Source organism: Chlorocebus sabaeus, chromosome 22 (genome assembly GCF_047675955.1).
Source record: "Chlorocebus sabaeus isolate Y175 chromosome 22, mChlSab1.0.hap1, whole genome shotgun sequence".
Taxonomy (NCBI): Eukaryota; Metazoa; Chordata; class Mammalia; order Primates; family Cercopithecidae; genus Chlorocebus; species Chlorocebus sabaeus.
The window spans coordinates 53,676,602-53,700,252 of NC_132925.1; the positions used below are offsets into that span (position 1 = coordinate 53,676,602).

General features: G+C 45.1%; 1 protein-coding gene across 1 annotated transcript in view; it reads right to left on the bottom strand.

Moving 5' to 3' along the window:
• Positions 1 to 21,151, bottom strand: part of SLC6A11 (solute carrier family 6 member 11) — a 122,988-nt gene extending 101,837 nt beyond the window's left edge. Inside the window, exons 1-4 of the mRNA XM_007985233.3 lie at positions 20,699 to 21,151; positions 17,585 to 17,719; positions 17,332 to 17,472; positions 13,809 to 13,899 (exon numbers count right to left, since the gene is read on the bottom strand). Of these exons, the coding sequence (XP_007983424.2) occupies positions 13,809 to 13,899; positions 17,332 to 17,472; positions 17,585 to 17,719; positions 20,699 to 20,954 (623 nt within the window). The 5' untranslated portion in view covers positions 20,955 to 21,151. The remainder of the gene's footprint in view (positions 1 to 13,808; positions 13,900 to 17,331; positions 17,473 to 17,584; positions 17,720 to 20,698) is intronic.
• Positions 21,152 to 23,651: the final 2,500 nt, after the last annotated feature.

The following is a 23,651-nucleotide window of genomic DNA, read 5'->3' on the forward strand; positions in this document are numbered from 1 at the left end:
TCCTGAGTTCCCAGGTCAGGCTGGGCTCTCATTTGAGAAACTACTGCACGCTAGAGTTTCTTAGAGATGTTCATTGCTTAGCAGAATATTAAAGGCTCTGAGAAGTCCTGAAACAACATTTGCATAGCTTTATCTAACTCAATGTTTCTCAAATTTATTGAGAAGTGTTCCTCATTGAAATGAAAATTAAAACCACAAGATATACCACTTCACACCTACTAGGAGAGCTATAATCAAAAAGTCAGACAACAACAAATGTTGGTGAAGATGTGAAGAAATGGAACCCTGATATATTACTGGTGGGAATGCAAAATAGTTCAGCCACTTTGGAAAGCAGTTTGGCGTTTTCTTAAAAAGTTGAACACAAAACCCAGCAATTTCACTCCTGATATAAGCCCAAGAGAATAAACATATGTTCAAACAAAAATTTGTACACAAATGTTCATGGCAGCATTTTTCGTAATAGCCCAAGGTAGAAACAATCCAAATGTTCATCAACTGATAAATGGATACACAAAATATGGTCTCTCCATGCAACAGTATTTTATATAGCTACAAAAAGGAATGAAGTACTGATTCATGCTACAACATAGATAAACCTTGAAAGTGTTATGCTACACGAAAGAAACCAATCACAAAAGACCACAAGTTGTATGGTTCCATTTGTATGCAATGTCTGAACAAGGCAAATTCACAGAGATTAAAAAAAAAATAGCTGAGTGTTGCTTGGAAGTGGGAATGGAGATTAATGGTGAATGGGCAGAGAGCTCTTATTCGGGGGATAGAAACACTCTAAACTTGTATCGTGGTGAGGGCTTCACACTTGGTAAATTTACTCAAAACTGTACACTTAAGAGGAGTGCATTTTATGGCATGTAAACTACAATAAACTTTCTAAAAAGTTAAGAAGGAAGGGCTGCCCTCTCCCATCCCTGTTTCTGCTTTTCCAAAGCAATACTTCCTAACATCCTGGAGAACACACACTTGGGAAGGCGTGTCAGGCACTTTTGTGTGTTATCTTGCACACCCATTGTTCAGAGGAAACTCAGGCTCCACAGAAATAGCTACCTTGTCCAAGATCACAAAACCGGTAGGTAGCAGAGCCTGGTCTTGAACCTGTTCCTTGATCCCAAGTTTAATGCCTGTGCTGCCCCTCTGTGGCTGGAGGGCGAGACTGAGGGCAGCAGGAGGGAGTGCAGGGAGGAGAGTGAATCTAGAAGTGGGGACTTTCCAGAGGAGCAGGAACCCAGGGAAATGCCTCAAAACTTAGGCCTTACAGGGAGAAGTGAGCAGAGGTCCTGAAGGTCAGGAGGCAGAGTGCATAAGGGGAAGGTGAGAGATGGAGGAGCTGCTGCAGCTGTGAGGAATCCACCACGGGTTATAACGCAGCCATTCTCACTTGCAGAACGTGGATCCTACGTGGCAGGAAGGGCCTCCCCCACCCCACGGCTGGGGTCCGGGTCCTCAGATTCCTGCCCCTTATTCCTCCTCCCAGGACTCAAGGAGCTCAAAAATGCCACCCAGGTCACGGCTGCCCCACAGGTTCCCCACACGTGCCCAAGGGGAAGCAAATCTGCATTCAGGAGCAGCCAGAAGCTCAAAGCTGGCCCACCTGTGCCCTGGCCCCTCCGAAGTGGTCTGCATTAAGGATTGCAAGAAGCCACTGTGTGCACTGGATGGGTGGTGGCCAGGATAGGCATGAGAGCATCAGGAGCAGCCCTGCACAAGGAGGTCAGAGCGGGGAGTGGATGTCTGGTCCCAGTCTGGGTGCATCCCACTGGGAGACCACAGGTGGTCACCTGTTTTTGGAATGTCACTTCATCCACCTCAGCTCTAAAATGAAAGTGAGGATGGGAGGTCTGTGGAAGGGGACTGGATTGTGAGGAGTTACCGCTGACCAGCAATGTCACACTGTCTACAGCTCACTTCATGCCAACTGCACTTTTAAGTGCTGTCTATTTACACCCATTCTACAGAGGAGGAAACTTGAGCTTCGGCATTACCTGCTCAGGGTCCCAATTCCTAAATGAAAAGGTCACGTTGCCCCAGCTCTGGTGCTTCTCCCCGATCCTGCATGTCTTCCATCTGCCCCTTAGTGAGAAGAGTGCAAAGCACAAGCAAGGGATGTGTGTGTTTGGGAGTGCATGTGTGACCGTGGAGAGTTTTATATACTTCCTCATCGTTTTATTAAAAACAACCTAGTCAAGTTATTCTGCTCCTGACCCTGAATTAAATCATTCACTCATCAGTGCCTTGTGCCACTGGCTGGAGGGCCACATGTCACACACTAGAGGCCAGCATCAGTTGACAACTCATCACCACAGCAAATTAGAGTCAGGACGGGTCCTGACTCTAAAGCCACTTCCTAAAGAAACCCTCTGACACCCAGGAAGTACCCAACCCACGGGGCTTACATTGTTGCTGCTGGATGCTGAAGGCTTCTGTTAAGCCATTCCTCATGAGTTTCTTCCTTCATCCCTTCCTCCCTTTTCCTATCAAATATATTCCCCATCTGCTGAAAAACAAAAAACAAAAAAACAAAACAAAAAAAAAACTTCTTTCCAGAGCCTGAGTCCATGGGGCTGCAGAGAGGCAGCATACAGCAGTCCAACTCTGCACCTGGGATAACGCAGGCAGCTGACCATATTTCACACACAGGAAGAAGCCTGGAACGGCGGAGAGATGCAGGTGGCTGGGTTTCAGACCAGCTCGGGCTCTGGCCCACCATGAGAGGCATTTTGGTCAGGTCCCTTAGTATCTCACGTCCTCAGAATCCCCCGTGTGAGATGAGAACTCAGATACTGATACCACATCATTTATAACCTGGGTGGATGGGTTAAATGAGGTCATGTGCTTAGAGGGCCCTGTGCAGGGCCAGGGTATACAGTAGGTGCTTAGTAACCAAATGTGACTTCCTTTTCTCTACTGCACCCATCAGGATGTAGAAAGAACCTCAAAAAAAACTCTTGCAGTTCAGTAAGTTGCTGCTTCCTGTTCTATACTGTAAGACATCTAGTGTGAAAAATACAAATACCCATCTGGCTAATTTTATACACAAATATGTTTACTGTAATGATCAAGAACTAATAATAACAGGCGACCACAGCTATTCAGTATTTATTAAGCCCAATTACTACTAGTAGTGCTATAACAACAATTATTCCCATTTTGCAGACAAAGACAGTGAATTGCAGAGAGATTTAAGCAACAAGTGGAAGCAGCAGGATTCAAATTCTTGCTTTCTGGCACCAAAGCCCAAGTCTCTAGGTCCCCACACCACACCACAGCACAGCACTTTTAAATAGCGTTTCAACAACTGTGCATACAAGCAGATCCTTGATCCTCGGCTGAAGGGCTTTCAGTATAGTATTCGGATGGTGTCATCACTAGAAGCATTAATTGGTCCTTCTGGGGAGGTGTTCTGGGCAAAAGGCCATCCCTGGCATTGATGGTTTAAGGCAAATAGACCTTGGGTTCTCCCTCAGGCCTCCACCCCTTACACTTAATTGGCAGTGGGCCAGGCTTGGTGCCTCATGCCTGTAATCCCAGCACTTTGGGAGGCCAAAGTGGGTGGATTATCTGACGTCAGGAGTTTGAGACCAGCCTGGCCAACATGGTGAAACCCCAACTCTACTAAAAATACAAACATAGCTAGGTGTGGTGGCGAGTGCCTGTAACCCCAGCTACGTGGGAGGTTGAGGTGGGAGAATTGGTTGAACCCAGGAGGTGGAGGTTGCAGTGAGCTGAGATCGTACCATTGCACTCCAGGCTGGGCGACAAGAGCGAAACTCTGTTTCAAGAAAACAAAAAAACAAAAAACAAAAAAACAACAACTTAATTGGCAGTGGAGAAGTGCTTCTTGGTGCCTGGCAGATATGGGTCCTGGCTCTTGCTTCAGGGATGGCCACCAGGGTGGGTCTGGCTGGGACAAGGGAGTGGAATTGCAGACTTGGCATGCCCCTCCCTACTTCAGCAGCTTGGAAACCCAAATCCTGTTGTATGCTGTATTTTCTTCCTTTACTTAAACCTACTTCCTACATTTTCTACAAAAAAGGACACAGATCACTTTTGCACTAAAGAAATCAAATGTCCACTGGAAAACCTGTTTCTATGAAAGGGAACCGACGGAAGAGGAGAATTAAATTTCTGAACCTGGGAACTTGTATGCTTTGACAGACAGGGCAAAAAGGAGAGTAAGAGGAGTGGTACCAAGAGTACAGGGAAATATGGGCAGGAGGAGACTCAATCGTGAACAGAGTTCTCTCTTAGGGAAAAGGGCTAGGGGAGACACATTTATAGGTTATATTTAATCTGACATGCAAACGTATACCATTTATATGTCTATTGTGTTTTCACTGCTTACAACAATAATCACCTTTTTTTTTTGTGAGATGGAGTCTTGCTCTGTTGCCCAGGCTGGAGTGCAGTGGCACGATCTCAGCCCACTGCAAGCTCCACCTCCCAGGTTCACGCCATTCTCCTGCCTCAGCCTCCTGAGTAGCTGGGACTACAGGCGCCCACTACCACCACACCTGGCTAATATTTTGTATTTTTAGTAGAGACGGGGTTTCATCATGTTAGCCAGGATGGTCTCGATCTCCTGACCTCGTGATCTGCCTGCCTCGGCCTCCCAAAGTGCTGGGATTACAGGCATCAGCCACTGCGCCCGGCCAATAATCACCATTTTTACCATCAGTTAAATATTCAACAATTAGAATAAGAAGGTCACAACACCCTGTTAGGGCAACAAAGTGTTGATCTGGCTTTGCTTTGGTGAATTGGTGAATCTCCTGAGAGTACTGCATGTGGTGCAAGCCCCCACTCAGCACAAGTCTGGTATGTGTCCTCAATGGGACCTCTTCCTGTTCCCCCGAACCCTAACCAAGGATCCCCAGCGCCTCCCTGGTGTGGGGAGGAGTAACAACGGCCCTCTCCTTGAGAGAAGAGATCCTCTGTGGGGCAGCTGGTTGGTGGGTTTGGGGCACCAGGGCTGCTTGGGGCCACTAGGAGCCAAGAAGCTGGTTTTGGGTTCTGGGAAATCCCTCAGCGTTTCCGAAATTATGTTTAGTTAATGGTAAAATTGAATTTTTTTTCTTCTACCTGCATTATAGGCATTAGTTCATTTAAAAAATTAAATGAACTAATATCAAGACAAATGGTAACTAAACAAATAAATACATAAAGATTAACAAGGTGGAAGCTTCTACTAGCTTCTTCTCAACGTCTGCCTACAAACTCCCTTTGTGTTAAAATCTTCCATTCACTGGAAGGAAACAGTAAATGATGAAGCATTCAGAAAGCAAGCTTCATTTTACTTTTCAGGGCTAGATATCTCTGTGGGCCTGTAGGCACATATAGGAGAAAGAACGAACTACTGGTTTCTTCACAATGTCTGCCTACAAACTACTGTAAATGGGATTTGTTACACAAACAGGAGGGTTCATTATGATAAATAACAGCTTATTCACTAACCCTGTGGCTCCTATTTTTTAAATTATGAAATCATGTTCCTAATTTTGTTTCTAGTTAAAAAAGTACAAAGCAAAAAGTAAGTCTCTCTCTATAACCTCACTTGCCCCCAAGTCCCACTCCTGGGTAATCTGTTAATAGTTTCTTATGTATACTTCCAGACATGGTTTATGGTTATAAAGGCGTATACAACACATGTATTACATACGATATCATACACAACATTCTACAACTCACCTTTTTCACTTACTGTTAGCTTCTCTGTGTCAACACATTTTCTGCCTAATTCTTTTTTAGCAGTTGTATAATTTTATCTAATTGGTATCATATTTAAGAACATTTTACATGTCCTTTTTAACTATCATATACAGTGCTGCTAAGGACATGCTCAGGTTCTATGTAACTAGTGAGGTCATATCACGAATAAACTTTAGAAGTAGGATTTGGGGACAAAACTTATGTGCAGCCCCAGTGCTGCAGGTTATTGCTAAATTGGCTTCTGTTGCTGTTGTTTAGAAAAAAAAAAAAAATGGGGCCTTGAGAGTTCAGGCAGATTAAGAGCTGCCCATCTGCCTGCATCAGAACAAGTTCACTGAGGACGCATGAGGTCAGAAGACCTCACAGCAAGTGGGAGGCTATGGAGGAATTAATATATCAGAGAGACCATTCTCTTACTCCCTTCAGTGTATTCTATGGACAAGCATGGTAAGACTGCTTCTACCCTGTCTTTTCCAACAGTGCAGGGCACCACCACCCAGCTTCCACCTCCGCAGGAAGGAGCCTTAGGTTCCTGCACCTGGACCACATCCATGGCCTCCACCTGCAGCCTGGGGAGGCTGCCTTATCCTCAGGCCTGATTACACAACTCTAGGAATAGAACATTTGCAGGCATCCCACAGAATCACTGCAAACCCTTTAGAAGTGTACAGAGGCCCTTCATGCTCTTCTCCAGGCTCTTTGACTGCCTTGCCATTCCCCAAACAGCCTCCCACTATGGGGTCACCACCCCGCTGCTCCCTCGGTCCTGTAGCTCCTGGGACCTCCACACAGCTTGCTCCCTCACTTCTCTCAGTTCCCTGACTGACATGCCACCTCCTCAGAGAAGCCCTCGCTGACCCTCGGACACTTCCTGCCCTCTAACCCTGCTGACTTTTTCTTCAGGAAACTGATCTCAGCTTAATCCAATATTTTCTGCTTATTTGGTTGTTGGTGCTCTCAGATCCGTAAGGATGAGTTTTTGCTTTGTTCATGTTGCATTCCAGAACCTGCAATGAGACCTGACATATAGTAGGTGCTCAATAAAGACCTGTAAGTGCATAGATGCTCTGGCCCCTGCCTGCTCTTCAGTAAAGTCTACCCTTAGCCCCTAGGATCTAAATGCAGTAGCATTGTGGGTAAAATCCATAAGCTGCAACACACAACTTCAGATCTCTGCACTCTTGCTTTTTTTATTTTCTCCACCTGCTATGTCACTTACTCACTCCATAGCCAACCACATGAACTTCTATTCATCCTGCAAAACCCAGCTAAAGTATCACCAACTCCATGTAGCCTTCCCCAAAGTCCAGGTATCCAGGTTTCCCCAGCCTCACTCTGCAAGCCTCCTACAGATATATCTGTTACCTCGTAATTAAAAAACTCTTTTTTTTTTTTCCCTACTTCCCAGCTCCCCCTGCCAGGCTATGTGCTTCTTCAGGGAGAGCCAGTGTCCTCCTCATCTTTCTGGCTACTTATAAGATGTCCAGCACTCAGTATTTACTTAGAAAAATGTCAAAAGAACAATTAGAAAAATGTCAAAAGAACAATTAAGTGAAGAAAAAATGCACTGAGAAAGCTCACCATGCCTACTGTGAGGGGAAAACAAGGCCTTGCTTGATGAGCCTTCTCTAAAGAATCTTAAAAAGAATCCACACAGACTTGTAGAGATCTGGATAAAGTCTCCTGTGTAAAAACAGCTACTATTTATTAGCACTTACCACATGCTAGGAGTTTTGTAAGCATCATCTCATTCCATGCTCTTGACAGCGGGGTGGGTACGTTTACCATATGTCATCCCGTTTTCAGAGGAGCAGACAGAGGCTCTACAGGTTAATCAGGGTCACATACCTGACAGGTGGAAGGGGCAGCTGCTTAAACTGGGCTCTAGAACTTGCCACTAAAATCTGCACTTTAGCTATGGGGTGATGTGTTGGGGGTATGGTGGGGCCAGGTAATCCAAACTAGCAGAACAGGATGTTGCCACACAGCATGCAGTGCTGACCTAGGAAAGGGTCCGAAGGGCACTTCTGATGCTGAATCAGGAGGCAGGAAGGCTACTGTAGGCAAACAGACCAACTGTGCACAGGCCTTGGCAGCTTGGGCCCAACCATGACTCTGTACCTGTAGAGATGGGGCTGGAAGGGACCCTGTGCCTCCAGTAGCCAGAACTAACACAGGCACCCCACTTATGACCCATCAAAGTTCTCAGAATGTGTTTTCTCATTTAATCCTCACAGCAGCCTGGAGAGGTTGGTAAGGCAAGGAACAGAGTTAACCCCATTTCACATATGGGAGAACCAATTGCAAAAATCTATTTACATATTAAAACCTTTCCAAAGAGCTTAAGATGGGCTGGGCTTCCTACAGGAGAAGTCTCATTCATTCAATCTTCATCTCAGCCTTGCAGGTGGGTGTTCAGGTAGGTGTTATCATCATTTCCAATTTACAGATGTGGACACTGAGATCCAAGGGGGTAAGAAACATTCATTTATTCACTCTTCCATTCATTCATTTCAACAAATATTTATTGAGCACCTAGAATGTGCTGGCAAGACAATAATGAACAAAACAGATATCGTCCTTGCCAGCATGGAACTTAAATTCTGATGGAGAAAGAGAATAATCAAATAAATATACAAGGATTTCAGATAATATAAGAACTATTAAGAAAGAGTGATAGGGCATTAAGAAAGCGTGATGGGGTTGAGAGGGACTGGGGTGCAGATTCCATGGGCATGGTCAAGGAAGGCTCCCCATACGACATTGACATTTGAATTAAGACTCAATGGTAAGAAGGAGCCAGACATACAGGATCTGATGAGAAATCTTCTAGCAAAAGGAAAAGCAAAAGCCAAGAGACTGACCCTGGGACAAGGCCCATATATCTGAATATACAGAAAGGAGGACAGAAAGAAGGCCAGTGTGGAGGAGAGTAATGTGCAGAGGGGAAGACAGGCCTGGGAAAGAGGCAGGGAGTCACCCCAGTCCCACAGAAAGAACCAACCGTCACTCTAGTTCCTCTGATCCCAAATCTCATGTCCAAAGAAAATCAGTTAAAACATCCACGTGACTCAAAAATAAACACTAAAAACAAAACTCCTCCAGTGAAGATAAACCAGAAAAATAAGGCCTTATCCTTCTGAATAAATAGAACTGAATACCCTTAGAGCTTAATTTGGGCCCAGCACACAATATGTGCTCAACATGTGCTTGCTGAATGGACGCCGCGCAAAAACAATTTTGGTTGTATACATAGCAAGAATGGAGTTGCTCCCCCAACCCTGGACTAACAGGACTTGGAGGCTTGAGAAAGGGAAGTGAAGATGAATCAATGTCCATCTGATGCCACAATATTGGTTACGCACTAAATTGCATTCAATCCCACCAGAGGGTACAGGCTCAAAATTTAGAACTGCAGACACATTTAGATAAATGCACGGATGCCAGATGCATAATGGGTTACTAAGGGAAACGAGGGTGGCCTAATTTTGAAGCCTGACATTAGGAAGACAAGCAGCCCTGGCCCTGTAGGACCCCCCATAAGAGTCAGAATCCAGGACCGATCTAGGGCCTGAGCTTCTCTTGTGGACTAAGCCAGCAAATTTAATTACATCTGAAAAGGGAATTGACACTTCAAGATGCGGGGTGGGCAGGCCAGGTGCCCATGGCCAAGGCAAAGCCATGGCCAGATGCAGGCAGAGAAGTAGTGCCCTGTAAATGATTTTAAGGCAATCTGTGGGCTTGTCTCACCTCTGCTTCCAGATACTAGAACCTCATCTTCCATCTTTGCTTCCCTTAAATAAGACACCGTGTCTTATGTGTACCAGGAGCTCAGATGTTTGTCAAATGAATGAACTATAATAACAGACAGCCTAGGCAGTCTACTTTGAACAATGTGGCCCTCACTGAAGTCCCTAGAGTTGGAGGCAGTATGAAAAGGACAACAGGATCCCATGAAACCAGACACACAAGGAAACAACAAAGAGAGATGAAGAAATGTTTTTGAGGAAGCTTGATCCAATACTTGAAGAGTGCTGTCACACATAAAAGGAATTAGGTATGCTATGTCAAAGCCCCAGAAATCAACTTTTGGCTGAATTTAAGGAAGAATTTATTCCTAGCAAAATGTTTCCCAGACTGCATTTAGCGGAATGCGAGCATTCAGGGGGTGGAGTACACTGGGGCAGGGTCAGAGAGAGAGAAGGGATTCTAATTTAGTCCATAGGAAAATAAGTTTGGGAATTTGGGTTCAGCAAAGGTAATTGGATATTCTCACTGAATGACACAGCTTTCATCCCTTCTCAAACTCAGGTGGCTCAAAAGCTTTTCATAGGATGATATGAACATCTCACACAATCTCTATATTCCAATCTCAGCTCAGGAGTAAAGAAGAATTAGAGGTGTCTGACAAAAGCATAATTGTATGAAGAGGTGTGTGTCCCACTAGTATTTGAGTACTTTTAGGATACAGGATTCAACACTGCATGGATGATACAGACAGAGATGCAATCTGAATAGAAAACTAGAACCATGGGTTCATTTTCTAATGAACTTTCATCTTGAGTAACCAAGTAGCTGGCAGGATGGTCCATACTGATGAGGATGCAGACAAACTGCCCTTGCCTGCCCTTGGTGTCCAAATAAATGGATAATATGGATATTGCAAAGGGGTCCTGGAATTAATCAATGCTGTTGGGTGAGAGGCTTAATGACAGCATGTGTTCTTGCCAGAGCCCACTTTGACTCTTCTCATATAGTATTTTCTAGGACATATTGCCTGCCTGTCTGCCTTCCTCATCCGTCCATCTAGTCTATAAATATTCACAGAGGACCTTCCATAGCCTGGCAATGATGAGTATAACCAGACAAGGTGCCGCTTCATGACTGCCTATTGGGGAATACAGACAACGAACAAATACGTTATACAAATAATGATTTAATTAAGGTTTTCCATATATGTTACAAAGGAAATGAATGGTGCAAAAACAACAGTAACTAACACAGAGACCTTGTCCAGTCTGGAGTTTCAGGGTGAATTCTCTAAAGGAGCACAGAAACTGTTCTGCAGACCCCCAAATGTGCAGGTCCAATACAAGTCTCTGACATTCTTCCAGGAAACCTCAGCCCAATGAGACTGGGAAAGACCACAAAGGCCCACCCAGCACAGAAGTCTCCTTTCAAGTACAAATCTAATGGATTTGAGACTATGATTCAGTAGGCCTGGGGTAGGTAACCAGGTGATTAAAATACTGCTACTCTGTAGACCACATTTAAGTAGCACTACTCTATAAAGCACTTTAAAAGATATAAACAAATGGAGAACTAGCTATACCATGTCCATAGACAGAGAGGTTGGATCATAAAGATGTCAAATTTTCTCAAATTAACCCATGAGTTCAATAGACTTTTAATCAAAACTCTCACAGAGTTTTTTTTTAAATTGCTGTTCTTGTTTAATTCAACAAACTGATTCTGACATTCATTTAGAAGACTAAAACAATTTTGGAAAAGAACAAGTGAGAGACTTGCCTTACAGGCTCAAGGCTTACAAAAAAACTATAGGTGTGGTATGGGCACAGAGACAAAGAGACCAATGAAACAGAACAGAGAGCCCAAACACAGACTTGTGATTAAAGGAAATTATGTGTAGAAGATGGCACTACAAATCAGAAAAGAATGAATGATCAGTAACTCCTGCTGGGAAAATAGGTTATTTATACATTAAAACCTGGATTTCTACCTAAAACAACATTAAAAACATAAAATTCCAGATGGATTATACTCCTAAATGTGAAAAAAAAAAACAAACTGTAAAACTCTTAGAAGAAACTATGGAAAATTTTTTCAACTTTGGGGTAGGGAAATATATCTTAAATAAGACACCAACTGCGCAAACCCAGAAGAAAAATTGACAAATTCGACTTCAGTAAAATGGAAACTTCGGTATACCGTAAATAACAAAGAAAAGCCACACACTGGGAAAAGATAATATCTAGAATGTATCAACAATTTCTATCTGTAAGAAAAGACAAACAATCCAAATAGAAAATAATATAAACCTGAAGTTCACAGGTACAGAAATCAAATAGCAAAAAACAGACAACAAAACAAAACATAAAAGGGTGCTTAACCTCACAAGTAATCACAGAAATGTGAATTAAGATATCATTTAATGCCCATTACACTGGCAAAACAAAAACTGAACAGACCAAGTGCTGTCCAAAATGTGAAGCTATAGAAATTCTCACAAACCCTTGTTTGGAGTGTATTAGATTAATTTTTTTTTTTTTTTTCTTTTTTTTGAGACAGAGTCTCGCTCTGTCGCCCAGGCTAGAGTGCAGTGGCGTGATCTCAGCTCACTGCAACCTTCACCTTCCATATTCAAGCGATTCTCCTGCCTCAGCCTCCTGAGTAGATGGGATTACAGGCATGAACCACCACACCCAGCTAATTTTTGTATTTTTAACAAAGACAGGGTTTCACCATGTTGACCAGGCTGGCCTCAAACTCCTGACCTCAGGTAATCCGCCCACCTAGGCCTCCCAAAGTGCTGGGATTACAGATGTGAGCCTCCATGCCTGGCCTAGATTAATTTCTTTTGAAAGCAATTTTACATAATATGATAAAACTGACAACGCATGCATGCCACAACCCAGCAATTCCACTCAAGGAAGAACAGACTAGACATTTTTACTCAGTGTACTTAATAATAGTGAGAAATGGGCAATAGTCTAAATGCCCATCAGAGGACCTGGATAAATACAATATAGGCCATTCATACAATGAAATACTCTGGTAGAAAAATGAAAGAACCAAAGCTACATGTGCCAATATGGATAAATCTAAGAACCAATATTGAGAAAAGAAATAAAGTTATAGAAAATGTAAGTAATAGATACTAGTAACATAAAATTTGAAAAATATGCAAGAAATACCTAGGTGCTATTTGGGATATATATACGCCATTATAAAGATGTACATGAGAGTGGTAAATCTAAATTCAGCATAATGACCTCTAGAGAGGGCAGGAGATGAATGGTATCTGGGAAAAGAATAAAAATCACTCATAAATCACTGCCCCACCACACACACATACACTACTATTAATCATCATCAGAGTAATGGAGGTTTCTTCAATGAAGCCAGGACTTTTTAGATTGCAAGGCTTCAGAAAGCATTTAGTCCAGCCTTTGACCCATACAGGAAACTTCTCTCCAATACCTGGGGCAAGGGATCCTTCTACCTTTATAACAAACTTGCAAGTCAGGGCCACTGCGTATGGTTATACAGGTCGGGCACCACACAATTCTGGAATGTATATTTCATACTGCAAATTATGACCCCTTGGGTTATTCAGTGTGCAGTGTACACAGCCACACTCGGCAGACCTGTGAGGGTCACAGATCCTTTGGAACTCTGATAAAACTCGGCCAATTTCTGGGAAAATGCCCATCCACACAAGTACTACTTACAATTTCAGTGGATTCAGACACACCCTCAACAATGATTGGCAACCCTATACTGGTCAATTTCCAGGGACGGGTGCTCACAACCTTCTGAAGTACTTCCAGACAATGCAATGCTGTGAGACCAAGCTCTTCCCTATGCACATTTAAAACCTGCTTCTTTATAATCTCTATCCATTAAAGTTGATCTCCTTTCTTTCCATATGACAATTCGGCTACTGAAAGAAAGCTAATCCATCCCCCCTAGAGATTTACGCTTTCCAGGCTAAATACACTCTTGACTTAGCTTATTGCAAACAGGCTGCATCTCTTCTTTTGCTCAAAATGAATTTTTAAACTGTCTATCCTTTCACTAAGCACTTCCTGCCCTAATAAGCAACTATGCACGCTGACATGTTATCAAAGAACAAGAGAACATTTCTCTCAGCTGCCCCTTTGGGAAACCTCTGAAGATGTGCACTCTTGCTTCCGAAGCCGTCGAATGCTCACAGAAGCCAGGAAGTGCCAGGCTGGAATGAAGGATCAGGCTTTTTCCAGGAATACGGGCAAGACCAAGTGAGCAGAACCAGGACAGAGCCCCCACAGGCCAAGGGAGACAAGTTCTTCTCCACTTACTCCCAAAACTCCATGACGGGGGAGGTGGCATTCTGCAGAGACACATGGCTGTAGTTGCTCACATTCAGTTTCTGGAACTCCACACAATTCTCTACAGTGGAAACAGACAAGAAATAGAAGAAAATTAACCTCCATGAAAGCTGAATCCTGAAAAACATTCAGGATGTGCAACTAGGCATTTTCATGTAGCCGCTCCAAGTAAACATGCGTCAAAGGGCATTGGAGAAAATCAATATTTTACAAACAGTTAAGAGGTTTGGACTAATTAGAACAGGAGGAAAAGTTTATGGGGAAGGAGACCTTCTCTCTCCCATTCCCAACCAACACTCCCTATCAAACTGTCTCCTCTACCCTTGTTCCCAAATCTTTTCTTTTTTCCACTTCCCTGTCTGAGGCCCATCAGTAGCATTTAGTTGTCTGGCTGAAGGGCTCTAGTGGAATAGAAGGACTAAAGGAATGGATCATCCATGGTGACCTTGGGGCAGTAATGCAGCTGAGACTGTTTTACTTTATGTGAAAAGGGGCTAATGCCACAGCTGTCTCATCAAAATGTGATGACTGGAGGAAATGGTATGAGCCAACATATGTCAAGAATCCCTGGTTTCTTCATCATTCCCTCACTCGATCCAGTCAATCAGAAAGGATTTACTGAATGCCTCTTCTCATTTCATGAAATTTGATGTCCCAGGGAGATTTAATCTCAAGTAAAAGCAACCTAGTATTCATCCTTCAAGGCCCAGTGCCCCTGGGCCTTAACCCCTCCCTCCAGGAGGGCTTCCCCAACCTCCCTCCCCTGAAATCTAAGAAAGCAAGAATTCAAAGGCCCTCCAAGGAATCACCTGCTCCAACTCCCATTATTTTGAGGAAGAAGAATCTAAGGTTCATAAATAGTCAAGGGACCCCCACCTATACCCTTTTCCTCCTATATAAAGTCACTGACCAGTTGTGGATAGAACTGAAATAAACTCCAGCCAGGGCTCCATCTACTTTGCCATGGGTATTGCTCAGAAAAGTCCACCACCATGGGACCCATGTCCCTCTGTTTAGAGACACCTGGGGCACCAGACTGTGAGCTCCCCAAGGGCAAGGCCTCCTGTATCCATTCACCTCAGAGGCCCCTGCACCCCGCACTATGGCCAGCACAGAGCAGGTGCCTGGTTGGCTTCACTCTTGCATGTCTTCCATCTCAAATACATATGAATGCTCCAAATCACATCTGTAATCTCTGCAGGCAGGAATCACCTCCTATATGTGATGTTTCACACATTGCAAGTGTTCACACACCTTTAGAGAAAGGGGATTGCAAACCATTTGAAGAAAGAGGTTTGCAGTCCACTGGGGAAAATCCAGATTGTCTGCCTGCTTGTTGATCCTCTTGGCAAGCGCTAACTATGTTCTGAAAGGAGGTGGTCTGTGGGTCCTCAGTCAGGCTTGAGAGGAGCCTGGAAACCTGAAATTATAAGCAAGATTTCTGAATGTGTCCTGTGCCTTTTTCTGGAGACAGGAGACCTTGATTTTTATCGGATTGCCTAAAATAGGATTTCTCAATTCTTTTTTTCTTCCTGGATTAAAAAAAAATTTCTTGGACACCCAAGTTGACCAGTTATTTTTATTAAAATATTTAACCACGTACAAATAAACAATGAGTTATAAAGTCTTTGTGATTATAGTATTTATACAATTATAAAAGCCAAATTAAAGTATAAATTAAATACCAACCAAACTACAGAACCAACACAATTTAAAGTGATAACAGAAAATAGATGCATAGGATAATGCCATTTGGTAAAATTATATTGCTTTCCCAACAGAAAAATGAAACTGACACGTAAGAAGCAGAATCTGTTGAGTTCAGGTGGTTTATTCCTCCGTGCACTATTTGAGATTTGATGACACCATTTTCCTCTGGTTACACTTCTGCAAAACCTTCATTCCTATGGCGTGTTGCATTCTCAACTGGACTTTGCTTAGTAATAATGCTCTATTTATGAATTAAATCTTTCTGGTCTTTTTCCCTTGGCCACCATCATTCTATTCGCCACGAATGCATCTTAAATTATAAACACGCATAGTCAGCCACTGGAACATCCTGACTGTCCTCAGTTATAAGGTGTTTGCTCAGACCATCCAGAACATGTGCATATTTTTAGAGTATCCTCAAAATAAGTACACACAATTAAATTATCCTAGAGGACTCACAGGCCTCCAAGAAAATGTCCTTGAATTTTAGTTTGATAAACATTTCTATGAGTTCCCTGGCCAAAGGAAGGTTAAAAACTAGGGCCCTAAAGAGAGAAACAGCAAAAGCTCCACAAAATGCAACAGCCAGGGGTTGGGCGAGTGGGGGAGTAGGGCAGAGTCAGGCATCGCATAGGGCTAGAAGCCACACTGCAGCATCTCTAGGTCTACCACCTGCGGTTCCTTCTACTGGTCACCAACATCCTACCCAATCTTACTGGATCTCAGCCGTCAGGACGGCAGGCCACTTCCAGACACAATCTAACACAGGTTATCATATGGATGGTGAACAGGTCAAAGTGTGTGTGCCAATTCCAGTCAAAAGGCAGCAGCTGTCTGGAGCACTATTGGAGAAGGGTTCTAAGGCCAAGACTAGACTGAGAAGGAAAGAGTGCTACAATTGATTAGCGATGTCTTCTGTGAGTATGGCCAGCTTAGACAGGGATTGGGCAGGGAACTGCCTTCCTTGGATTATCAAACTCAATGCTAATAGGAGGATATATGGAAAAACAAAGAATATATCAGAATCAAAAATAATCTAAAAGATTATCCATTCCAGCAGGAGTGGGGTTGGAGGTTAAATTCAAATGTCAGCTGGGTTGGATTGATAAAGTAAACGAATAAAGTGAGCTGGGTGGGGTTTGTGATAACTCAATGACAGATTTGTCATTGAAGGCAATAGCCACCTTTTGGCGTAGCCACTGCCATCAAGCAGGAAAGTGGGTCTGGTGTCACCAGATTGTTTAAGTTTTTAAGATAGGCTGGAAACCTGAATTTTTCAGGTGAAGTCTTCCAACTTTTTAAATTTTGGCAACCAAATCCATTTTTTAAGTTTGCCATTCACTGATCTAAAGCCTGGTTGGCCTGTAGGTCCTCTGTCTGCAGCCTTTGATCTGGTCTAACCCCAGTTTTACAGGGGAAAACTTGACATTAGAGGCAAGACTGGTATTGGAGCCCTAGTCCCCTAAGTCTAAGTCTAGTGCTCTTCCTCACACCCCCATGCTACCTCCAAAGGGTTCAGTCTCTGCATTTGACAGAAGACAGAACATCTCCATTCTCCTAACCATGCCAGTCTCTGGGCCAATGCTCAGCTCAGCCTTTAGGGCTGCAACTCACAGAACATACCAGAACAGGTGCAGAGCTGACCCCTGTTTCAGCAAGACTACCCTAGAAAACTAGACTCTTGATGAGAGGCCAGGGACCAGGACTGGCCTGGAGGGCACGAACAAACCCCAATCCCAGGTCACCCAGCAGGACCAGCAGAGAGACCTCCGTGGGGCCATACCTGTGTTCCACTCATGCCCACAGGTAGCCCAGGGTAGCTCAGTAGTGAAGCAGTTGCTCAGGTAAAAAATGGCCCATGCCAGGATGATGATGTAGTACACATTCAGATGGGCCTCAATCACCTGCGTTGCATAGCCAATGCCTGAAGGGACAAAAGAAAGGAAGCAACTTGAGTCTATCTTTTCAAAACAATCTGCCTTTGCAGTTTACATTCCCTGTGCAAAATTTTATTTTCTCATTAACTCAACACATACCTTCAAATAAAGGGCAAACTTTCCTCCAACACGTAATGCCACCTTCACTTGTGAACTGCCCCAGAGCTGTCTCCAGGAAAAAAACAGGAATTCCACAGCAAATAAAAAACACCACGTAGGGAATCAGGAATGCCCCTGTAAGGATGCAAAGGAATAAGATGAAAACTGTCCTTGCCGTTTCATACTTGGCGCAAGAACTCTTTAATAAACACCTACTACAGGCCAGACATGATGTTCTTTGAACTTGAGTTCAAGTTCCCATTATGAGGACCAGAGTCAGAAAACAGGGCTAGGTTTATGTGAGTCCACCTCACATCTCCAAGCCTCAACTTCTCCATCTGTAAAATGAAGCTTCAGTTTTTAACATCTGCACTGCTTCCCTCATAGAATTGTAATGCAGCTAAGATGATAATGTAAAAGAAATTGTTTCACTGGCTCATTAAAAAAAAAAAATTACATTTCATCCTCCAGCATGGGGCAAATTCATTCCTTCCCTGAATGTTGCACCCTTTTTCATTTTAAAGTGACCTCAACAGACCAAGTGAGGGGCACACCTTCCTCTTACTTTGGAAGTGACCTGCAAACAATCTTTGTCATAAAGAGCATTCTCAGGGAATTATACAATGAACAATATCAGGCCTCAAAGAATTAAGTACCCCTACACATGAGGCCCAGGTGTGGTGTCAACTTGCAAGGAGTCTGCAAAAAGAATCTATCTAGCAAAGGCTGGCTTTGAATTGGTCCAGGAAGAGACTACCCTAAGTATTAGTGTTCCTATTTGAAACACAATACCCATTGCCTGGGTCTTTCTGTGAAGCAAATTAAATAACTGAGGTGAGCATGAACTATTACACCCAGAATGGGGATTTTTCCAAATCCCTCATTCTGTCCCTCCTGTCTAATAACAAAGCATGGAAACACATGCTATTTGCTACCATCTGATCTCACAAATGAAGGCTTTAACTGAAAGTGCTTTTTGCTAAATGAAGTCTCCTTAACTGCAAGGATTAATAGCAACAATTTTGATCAATCCTGATAGCAGGACCATATCTATCAGCGTTTGAAAGTGTCTTAGCTTTTCTGGGCAAGCAGCTAATTTAAAGTTTCATATTGGGAAATAAATACTTTAAACTATTGTTGGGATCTATAAGGAGGGCAGAATGGATGTTTTTTAAAAGGTAAACAGTTGAGAAGCAGATATCCCAACTACATTAGAAAGCAAAAAGTGTGGAAAAGGAGATAAGAGGATCTGTTTACTGACTCTAAATCTAAGTGATTAAAATCAGCTGCAGCAGGTCCCCTAACATGCTGTTATTTACCTGTGAAACCTCTAGAATCTAACGTATAACGTATGACGTATGACACTTTCGGAAAGCCTTTTGACCTGTGTATTCACAAAGCTACTAAATCCTTAGGATAATAAACTCAATCAAACCAGGAGATCTATGCATCTCATGGAAACTCTTGGCAAGTCAGAAGAAAAAAAAAAAAAAAAGAAAAAAAAACCAACAATGACTCTTTTTAAAAACTTTACTCACTACAACCCTTTTTTTTTTTAGGAAAAAAAAAAAATCTGTGACAGAATTTGTAATTAACCCAATTTACCCTGTTTTCTGCTTTTAGGAATGCTTTTTGTTTGGGCACAACATTTCCTGTATGAAAAAAAGATGTTAAAACAATTTGTGCCTGGGGACTACCCTAGATTTCCACAGGTTTCCAAGTGGACGCAGTTTACAAACGCTGAATGTGCAAAGAGAGGCGGGATTCAGAGCCGAGAGCACAGGGCACGTTGGGGGTCTCCAAGTCCACTCCCTCTCTCTCCCTTGCCAAAGCCATCAACACCGGCGGCCACTTCATTACCAGTGCAGAGCAGGCTTGGAGCAGCCTGTGCCTTCAGGATGAATGTCCCCAAAGAAAGGGCCTGGGCCAAGCAGTACCCTTCTCGTTCTCCCGGCAGCTGCTCGCACAGGAAGTCCTGCTCTGCTCAGACAACGCGGTCCCTGCCAGCCAACTTCTGAGCCACCTTCGCTGGGGTTTGGGAATTTGCTGGAGGGGCAGGGGCACAGGAAAGAGAAGAGGGAATATACAGATACAGGCTCTTCCTTGGAGATTCTGTGCCACCGAAGGAGGTTTTATAAGATCCCTTGCCATGGACCCGCCCAGCTGTCCTGCTGATATGACAGGAGGGGGTCCTGAAGGCTGGAGCCCCTTCCCTGAGCTGGGAGAGTTACAGATTCGCTGCTGCATCTTATGTCAAACTGACTTTGAGAGGCTCTCACTAGAAAGGACTCTCTCGTCACCATCCTTTCCCTCTGCCCTTCTACATCTCTACGGCAGAGCATCAGCATTAAACCAGTGTTGCTGTTTGTCGTGGGCGACTCTCAAACCCGTAAAATAAACTGTTTGTTGCCAATTCTTCCACCAGAGGGGCCCCAAATAGTGGCCCTAAAAATGGGCTTAAGAGTAGACGAAAGACTAGGCAGGAAACCATCGAGCAATGCCTCGCCTAAAAGTTCTCCCTGTGATGAGTCCAGTTCCAGTTTAAAACAAGGCCTTTGACATCAGAATCCCATCTTTATTTTTGGTCAAGTGAGACTTCTCTGACCCTCAGTGTCCTCATCTGCAAAATGGGTAGACCCCTGCCTACGAAAGTGACCGAGAGGATGAGATGAGATTATATAGATCAAAGGTGCTCGGCACTTCAGTAAGCGCGCAAAAACTGAGACCACTTTGATCATCAGGAGTCCGTTCTCCACAGGCCTTTTTCCCAGTTAGGAAAGCTGAGGCTCAAAGGGGCCAAGTCCCTGAAACATCAGGGCGCGTACCCAAAGCAAGTGCTCCCTGGCCTCGGTCTGCATCTCACGCTGGGGACAGAACGCGGGCAAGTCCCCGCGCTGGCCGGTGGAACCCTCAGGTGCGAATTGACACGTGCGCGTGCGCACTGGCACAGGTGGGCCGCGCTCCGGGGCGAGCTCACGCGCCAGGTGCCTGGAGTCTAGGTTCTCCGCTCGGGTTCCGCTCCACGCAGGCGCGGGAGGGGGTCTCGCGCTAGCCCCTGGTTCCCCGCCCCCACCGGGCGGGTGGCGCCACCTCCCCTTCTCCCTATCACCTCACCTCCTCCATTCTTGTAGCACAGGTAGGGGAAGCGCCACACGTTGCCCAGCCCGATGATCTCCCCGGCCACGCTCAGCACGAACTCCACCTTGTTGTTCCAGTGGCCGCGCTCGTGGACCGCCTTGTCGCGCTTGTCGCGCGGGTCGCGCGCGGGCGCCGCGCCCCCGCTGCTGCCGCTGCTACCCGGCGCCTCGGACTCCCGCGCCTCCTCTGCAGCCTTCCCATTGCCCAGGGGCAGCGCCTTCTCCGCCGTCATGGCCGCGCTGGCTGCCTCGTGCGCCGGCCCGGCTCTGCGCCGCCGCCCCGGGCGGGCTGGCTTTTCAGGAGGCGCGAGCAGGCGGGAGGGGGAGGCAGGGGGTGGAGCTGAGGGACCAGGCCAGGCCAGCGCGGAGACGGGGACTGGGACACGGCGCGGCGCGGAGGCCCGGCCCGCAGGGCGCCCACGCCACCCTAGCCCGGCTGGGCCAGAGAGCCCGGGAGCACCGCGCGCGCGCCGAGCCCCTGCAGCGCCCATCCTTCCCGCAGCCCTACCCACTGACCTGCTGGGACAAGAGTGGAAGCGCCCATTTAGGCCTAGGCTGGCTCCATTCACCAAACCCCAAAGTTCTACCACCGTCCATAACCTTCAAATGCTTGGGCCTCGGTTTCCCGTCTCTAATAAGAGGAATGGGCTCTAGACCAGACTTCTCCAACTTGAACTTACACACCAGACACCTGCGGGTCATGTTTAAACTACACATCACGGTCTAGTAGATCACAGTAGGCTGAAGAGCCTGCGTGTCTGACGAGCTCCCCAGTGATGCCATTATGTCTGGTCCAGGGACCACACCTTGAGGAAAAGGGTGTAAATGAACTCGTGGCTTCTTCCCAGCCCTAGACACCCTGCAGGTCTTGTTCATACTGGTTTCCGCAGCTCTCAACATAATCAGGACCGGGTGGCAGTTAAGTGCTTGTGTCTAGAAACAGGTAAATCTAAGTTGTGTGATTTTGGTCAGTCATCTGATCCCTCTGTGCCTCAGTTTCCTGATCTGCAAAAGGTAATACCAGTAGGGTCTTGTAGGTTTTAATGTAGGGGATGGATTTTTAGGTAAAAGGTTATTAAATGCTTATAAAGGTCTTGATACCTTGGAAGTGCCCAATGAACATTGCCCATTGTTAGTATTATACAATGTGTAGACATACACACATTTGTCCATCTTCTTGTATAATATTTGTCTCCTCAGTTGTAAGGATGATATACACTGTCTTGTTCATTATAATAGCCACAGAACCTAGCACAAGACTTGGTGCATAGTATGTGCTCAATAAATATTTGTGGCTAGAGAGGAAGGGAGGAAGGAAGGAAGAGGAAAAGGGGAAGAAGGAAAGACTATTAAAGCTGCTGGGGGCCATAGAGATGAATACTTCCACCTCTTCCATTGCACAGGCCTGGAGAAGTCCAGCCACATGAGTCCCCACCAGCTCTGCTCTCCATCTGTTCCTTGGACCTCCCTCTGGACCTCTCTTAGGGAAAGGCTCCCTGCCTTGTAGGCTTCAAACTCTTGCCTTCAGCTTCTCCTTTCGTTCTGGCTCACAACTGCTCAGGTCTCTCCCAACCTCCATCTCCCCAGAAAGCCTTTCCTTCCACCATCTTCCCCTTTCCCCTCCCCCCCACTATCATATTTCTTGAAAGAGTAAGTTGACAGGCTGCCAGCCCTGTCTTCACCTCCCACGCATTCCTCAGCCCACAGCAATCTGGCACCCACCCCCACCACTCCTCTGAAAATGCTGTGAAGTCCTGGACGCCCTCTCAGTTTGGCAAATTCTGCGGTTCCTTTTCCATCCCCATCCTGCCTGGCCTCTAGGTAACTTTCTGCACCGTTGCTCCCTCCTTTGCTTCTTAAAATTCCCACTGGTGTGGTTTTCTTGGCATTGCCTGACACAGCTACCGTTTCTCTCCCTGCTTCTCTGGTTCTCCTTTCTCCCTCCTTAAATTCAGCCTTTCTCATATCTTGAACCACTGAACTAAATGTGGGTGCCTCCCAAACCTCTGTCCCCATGTGCTGCCCAGGTTACGTTTAAAAGCAAAGATGCTGCAGTGTTCAGGGTGAGAGTATACTGAATTCAGATCGATGTGGCTTCGCATCCAAGCTCTGCCCCTTAGGTGCTCTGTTACCTCTTTGCCTCACGCTTCTCACTTGTTAAGTGGGCTTCACATGCGTTCTGACCTCATAGGGTGGGTGTGAGGGTTAAAAGCTTCAGCAGGAGCTCTGTGAACAGTAGCTATTATTGTTATTTATTATCTCTATTTTTTAAAAGATGGAGTCTCACTCTGTCACCCAGGCTGGAGTACAATAGCACAATCTTGGCTCACTGCAACCTCCACCTCCCAGGTTCAAGCAATTCTCCTGCCTCAGCCTCCCGAGTAGCTGGGATTACAGGTGCCCACCACCACACCCAGCTAATTTTTGTATTTTTAGTAGAGACAGGGTTTCACCATGTTGGCCAGGCTGGTCTTGAACTCCTGACCTCAGGTGATCTGCCCGCCTCAGCCTCCCAAAGCGCTGGGATCACAGGCGTGAGCCACCACTCTTGGCCAGTAGCTATTGTTTGTATTGTGAGGAGGAGGAGGATGGTTAGTTCATTCCCTTGCTTAAAAGCCCTAATGGGGGGCCAACATAGCAAGACCCTATCTTTAAAATTAAAATAAAATAAAATACGTAGCCAGATGTGGTAGTGCACACCTATAGTCCCAATTACTCAGGAGGCTGAGGCAGGAGGATGGCATAAGCTTGAACTCCCCCAGGAGCTCGAAGCTGCAGTGAGCCATGATCATGTCACTGCATTCCAATCTGGAGTGCAGCACAAGATCCTGACTGCAAAAACAAACAAAAAAACCTTCATTGGACTTCCTTTTCCTACAGGACAAAACCAAATTCCTGGCCCCAATATTCAAAATTCCCCCTCAATCAAA